Source organism: Camellia sinensis, chromosome 6 (assembly GCF_055761805.1).
Source record: "Camellia sinensis isolate YWXY chromosome 6, ASM5576180v1, whole genome shotgun sequence".
NCBI classification, from domain to species: domain Eukaryota; kingdom Viridiplantae; phylum Streptophyta; class Magnoliopsida; order Ericales; family Theaceae; genus Camellia; species Camellia sinensis.
In genome coordinates this window covers 88,506,888-88,513,378 of record NC_138966.1, presented here as the reverse complement: position 1 = coordinate 88,513,378, position 6,491 = coordinate 88,506,888, and the positions used below count along the sequence as shown (strand labels likewise).

The 6,491-nt window shown below is 44.2% G+C and overlaps 1 protein-coding gene across 1 annotated transcript; it reads right to left on the bottom strand.

Moving 5' to 3' along the window:
* Window positions 1-755: 755 nt before the first annotated feature.
* Window positions 756-4,811, bottom strand: LOC145793403 (uncharacterized). The gene has a single exon (XM_082876224.1). The coding sequence runs from the start codon at window positions 4,809-4,811 to the stop codon at window positions 756-758; it is 4,056 nt and encodes a 1,351-aa protein (XP_082732350.1).
* Between the last annotated feature and the right edge of the window lie 1,680 nt (window positions 4,812-6,491).

The window sequence follows — 6,491 nt, the reverse complement described above, 5'->3', positions numbered from 1 at the left end:
GAATGTGGCTGTATGAAACTGCCATCATGTGGCTGTATCAAGCTCATTTACCATACTTTGTGAAATTAGGAGTAGCAGTTATTTCTTTAGCAGTAGTTTCTTTGTAAGCATAGTACATAGTTTGTAATTTTTTTCTCTTGTTCTTATTTCTGCTTCTTGTAATTTAGTGACAAGTTCAATATATCTTTAATTCAATTTCAGTTTGTGCTTGTTTCAGTCTATCAATTCACTTCAAAAGAGTCATTGAACCTGTCAAAGTATAGAATTCAACCACATTGTTTGATCTTGCACTTTAGTTTTGTGAAATTATTTAGTTCTATCGATAGATACTTGTCAATTGCCCCAAATCGGAATTTTACTAACAGGGCTATATTTAGAAGCATTAATCCTTCTTTGATACTGACATGAAAGGACATTATTGAGGACCATAGACATTTTTAGAATATCATTAATTGCTGCTAAGCTAATTTATACCATCAATTCAATTATTTAGATTAGCATATTTTTTCCTTGTTCCATAAATGGATTTTGTTGGGACCATAACTATAAAGGGATTTTAAGAATGGTCATAAAGAAAACAAACATGGAAGGTGTAAAATTAACTATTTTTTTTAATCTAATAAAAATAGTTTTTAATATTTTTGAATTTGAAATAATATTAACTTGAAAACGGTGACGTTGTCTTCTCAATTTTTATTTATTTATTTTTTCTTTATGAGAATCTCTTTTTTTTTTTTTTTAGAGAGAATAAGCAATTACATAGAAGAAGGCGCCTCAGACATCACCAACGCCATTAAAGAGGACGGAACCTCCTCCATCCAAATACGTGGCGACTCAAAATCAAAGGCTAGCCTACTTAAACAATGGGCTACCGAATTGCCATCTCGACAGACATGCGAAACTTCTGAAGAAAGGAACCTCAACAGGAGCGCTTGAGCCACATCTACAAAATGACCATAGCAAGATAAGTTATCCGCCTTACCTTGAATAGCAGCCACCACATTTTGAGAATCACCTTCCAGATGAATATGTCCCAATCCCATATCACAACCCAATTGAAGAGCTTTTATCGCACCCGTAGCTTCCACACAATCAACATCCTCCATATACTGGATCCGCTCAACCATAGACGCAATGACTTCTCCATGACAGTCCCGAATAATAATGCCAACACCAGCACTGGCATGGGCCGTCCTAACAGAGCCGTCAAAATTCAGTTTGAAGACACCCTCCCGTGGCGCAACCCACCTTCGCATCCGAACCTGGGTCGAAGGAATATGGCCACGCTCTTGTGCTTGAACATATTCAGAAACATAATTCACCGCGAAAGAAACAACTTCCTCCACCTTCCTTGATTTATTGCCAAACAGAATGGAGTTTCTATTATTCCAAATGCACCAACAAATAGTAATAAATAATTGCATGGGTTCTGGACCATTTGTGGCCATGAGTTGGCAGACCCACTCAAAACAATTGTTAACAGGATTAGGGTTGATAATCAAATTAAGTGAGCTCGATCTCCACACTTGCATGGCAAAATCACAATTGTGAAAACAATGGCAAACCGTTTCAATCTCCACTCCACACCCAGGACATAAGTCCATATTGATAATACGACGTTGCCGCAGATTGGCCCTTACCGCTAACAACCCGAGGCACATTTTCCAGCCAAAAATCTTAAGTTTGGTCGGTAAATTAAGCTGCCAAAGATCTCGCCAGAATTTCCTCTGCGACTGCCCACTGGTGGAGGTATCACCGTGGCCATCCATAGATGCCATATCCTTACACAAATGATATGCCGATCGAACCGAAAACTCGCCATTTCGGGTAAAATGCCAGACCAATTTGTCCGAAGGTAACGTGGGGCAAAGAGGAATGCATCGGATAGCCTCCACATCCATGCCCAAAAAATTTTGCGTAAGCATCTCATCATGCCATGCTCCCTTTTCAGAATCAATTAAATCACAAACCCGCGCATCATCCGAAAGAGTCGAAGGTGGCAAAATTACCTTAAAGGAATGAGGCCGTGGAACCCATTTATCATTCTTAACCGAGATGCTTGCACCATTTCCAACACGCCATCGAAGCCCAGCATTTAATAGGCTTCGAGATCCGACTATGCTCCTCCAGGTGAAGGATGGATTGCTCCCAACCACAGCATTAAGAAATGAAGTTTGTGGAAAGTACCTAGCCTTAAAAACCCGCGCAACCAAAGATTGAGGCCGTTGCAGTAATCGCCATCCCTGTTTGGCCAATAAGGCTGAATTGAAATATTGAAGGCACCGGAATCCCATACCACCCCGTAATTTAGATTTACACAATTGTTTCCAGCTAGTCCAATGAATTTTACGGGTTTCCTCTTTTTGTCCCCACCAGAAATTGCACACCATAGACTCGATTTCATGACACACTCCATCTGGGAGGCGAAAGCAGGACATAATATAGGTGGGTATAGCTTGAGCAACAGACTTAATGAGGACCTCTCTACCCGCCACCGATAGAAATTTTTCCTTCCAACCATTTAGACGAGACCATACGCGCTCCTTGACAAATCCCAAAACAGCGCGCTTTGAATGCCCCACACAATATGGTAATCCCAAATACTTCCCATACGGCGCCAATGACCCCACCCCAAGAATAGATGTCACCACTTGCTGATTAACCAAGTCCGTATTTTTACTAAAGCAAACCGCCGATTTTTGAAAATTAACTTTTTGCCCCGATGCTTGCTCATATTTGTGGAGAATCTCTCTCAAAACAACTGCCTCCCCTTCCTTAGCAGCCGCAAATAGAAGACTATCATCGGCAAAAAATAAATGTGACAAGCGTGGACTACCCCGGCAAATTGAAATTCCGGACAACCGTTTAGCTGCCATGGCATGGTCAAGAAGTGCCGTCATTCCTTCCGCACAAATAGTAAACAAATAAGGCGAAAGCGGATCCCCTTGGCGGATACCCCTTGTTGGGTAAAACATGCTAGAAGGCTTTCCATTAACAAGCACGGAAAACGATACAGTGGACACACAATTCATAATTAGTTGCACAAATCGTTGCGGAAATCCTAGCAGGAGCATCATCTGATTAATAAAAGGCCATTCCACTCGGTCATAAGCTTTACTCATGTCAAGTTTTAACGCCATGCAACCATCCTTTCCGGCCCTCTTATTCTTAAGAAAATGGAACACTTCAAATGCCACCAACGCATTATCAGTAATGAGACGGCCCGGAATAAACGCACTTTGAGTATCGGAAATGACAGAAGGTAGCACCTCTTTAAGACGATTGGCCAACATTTTTGCAATTATTTTATAAATCACATTACACAAGCTAATTGGCCGAAACTCTGACATGAGCTTGGGATTCTTAATTTTAGGAATCAATACAATGAAAGTATGATTAATATGTGAAATTTCATCAACCCCATTCAACACCCCAAGCACAGCAGAAGTCACACTAGGACCCACCACAGGCCAAAATTTTTGAAAGAATAAAGCAGGCTTACCATCAGGCCCGGGAGCCTTTGTTGGATGCATTTGGAACAGCGCATGGTGGAGCTCGACTTCAGAAAATGGTCTACTCAAATGAGATGCACTGTGATCGGGAACTCTCGCCTGAATCAACTGCAATACTGGCCCCATGTTCAGTCTCTCACCCGCCGAAAATAATTCCTGAAAATAATTCACAAAATTGTCCTCCACCACTCTTTGATCCTCCTGCCAAATGCCATTAGGATCAACAATGCCATCAATTTTCTTCTTCTTATGACGTTGGGTGGCCTTGGAGTGAAAAAACGAAGTATTTCGGTCCCCCTCCTTAAGCCAATTAGCCCTAGCTCGTTGACCCCAAAAAATAGATTCTCGTTCCAAAATCTCATCAATATCACTACGTATCTTATCCATGTCTGCAGCATCGTTTGGAGGATTGGAACTGTGTGTAAGTAACTGCTGTAATTGCTCGGTTTTCTCCTTCAACTGTCGCTTAACACACCCAAAAACATTACGATCCCACCAACGCAGCGAAGAACTTACACTTGTAATATTAGAGACCAAATTTCGAACATCCCCATTGGACGAAGACAACCAATTATCGGCAACTATTTGCTCACAACTTGCATGCCGTAGCCACATAGCTTCGAACCGATACATGCGATGGTTCCTAGCAGTAGGTTGACATTTATCTTTAGCCCCACAAATGTCAACACAGATCGGTAGGTGATCCGAGGATGTGCACGCTATAGGATAAACCTTTGCGTATGGAAACAAGAGTTGCCAAGCATCATTAGCAAACCCACGGTCCAATCTCTCCCGAACCAAAGCGTTACCACCACGGTTATTGGACCAAGTGAAAATTGGCCCAACAAAACCCAGATCAGCCAGGTGTGCATCTGTGATCACATTCCGAAAATGTTCCATTTGGGATGGAGTACGCCCCATGACACCACACTTTTCGCGGCTAAATAAAATTTCATTGAAATCACCCGCACAAAGCCAAGGCATTTGGAAGCATGTTGCTAGTCTACGCAATAATGCCCATGAATTTTTCCGTTGTGCCATTTCCGGGTGTCCGTAAAATCCCGTAAATCTCCAAGGTTGATCTCCTAAACCAGCGTCTACAAATACATCAATATGACCAATCGAATAACTTTTCACACTAACTTGAATACCTGCTGACCATAACAAAGCAAGTCCGCCCGCAAGTCCAACTCGGTTAACATAAAAACCACCACAAAAGCCCAGTTTTTGCCGGATCCCATCCATACGCTTCGACTCGAGCTTGGTCTCCATGAGAAAAACCAGCCCAGGAACTTCCATCTTCAGTATATACTGAAGAGATCGAACTGACCGTGGGTTCCCAAGCCCGCGGCAGTTCCAACATATCACATTCATTGGGATCGGCGGGGCTGAAATTCAGCCTCCACCGTTGGAATAATTTTATGTGGGTTGATGGCATCACCCCCATACACACACACCTTTGGAATAATTTTATATGGGTTGATGGCTTCCCCCCCATGCACACACAATCTTTTCCCATCCTTCACAGCCACGGTTTCCTCATCCAGATTCTCGTTCGGTACTGCTGCCTCCTCAAGCACTCTCTTGGATCCCGTAACAGGGTTGTGAACCGTATTGGAGTCCATATGCTGTCGGGCCATCCTTTTCCATTTCTTTTTGGGCAACACTGCTGCAGGCCGTGGGCATTCCTCAACCTCCATCAAACGAATAGGATCCAGGGAAGGCATCTGGGCCGTCAAACCGGACTCATTGACCGGGTGCGTAGTCCCATCTAGGCCCAAACTGGACTGCGTAGATTGAGCCCCCAGCCCTTCTTTTGCATTAGCCTCCCGCCCATTCGAAGATTCAAAATTATTAGACTTGGGTGTATATGCGGTACTGCCCGAGATTGTAGCCTCATGTATGGCATTTCCGTGATCAACGCCATCAATCACGGGGCTCAGAGATTCTCCACTGAGTAGTTTCCTATCCTGCCGCCGGTCTTCTCCCACAGCCACCGGAGCACAAGTTGGCGAAACACTCTGTGGTGCACCCACCTCCGGACTCACCTGTACAGAATTCATCCGCTTCGGCGTCCCCTGCCCGCCAGGAGACCTCCTTCCTACTCCTCGGTCAATCGAACCAGTGCGACGAGGCCCGTTGGTTTTGAAGGTATCCATCCTCAACCATGCCCCATATTGCACAGCATCAACCCGAGTGCCCTCGGCAGAGGAGAGTTTAGCCTCACACTCCCGTTCACTGTGGCCGAGTCTTCCGCAAAAATAGCAATAGATCGGGAGGCGCTCATATTTGAAATCCACCCATATAGGGTCGGCTGAGGACAAAGCCAATTTCATCCCCCGTCTTAGGGGCTGTCGGACATCAATGGCCACTCGAATTCGCATTGTTCGACCCCATGCAATGCCCCCATCTTCATAATCCATATCGAGGAATTGGCCAACAGAATTGCCAACTATTTGCCCAACCTCTTTATTCATCAAAATAAGAGGAAGATTGCAAACATGCAACCAGAATTGCACCCATGTCAATTGAATATCAGAGGGTTGAATCTTTGGATCCATTTCGCCCAACATGAGAAGGGGCTTATCAAATGTCCAAGGACCGTTCAGTAATACTCGCCGTTTATCCGCAACATGCCCAAACACGAACACAAACAGGTTGTCACCAATGACGCGTACCTGCATTCCTTTGTTGGGTTGCCACACTGTTAGCAGAGTACTCTTCATGGCTTCAACATTAAACGGCCTATGCGTGAGCAACTTGCCAACAAGGCACATATCCGATTTGCCCATCATGAAACATGTAGAGTCCCCCCCAATCCTCACAACTGCGTCCTCCTCCGAAGTGAGAGATAGCGTACGTGTAAGGTCGATAAGAGAATCAGCCATCGTTTCACGGCCACCTCCGCCAACCTTCTACCACAAGAAAATCTTGCAAAGTGCAAGACCAAACCTCCACTATAGAGAGAGAGAGGACCAA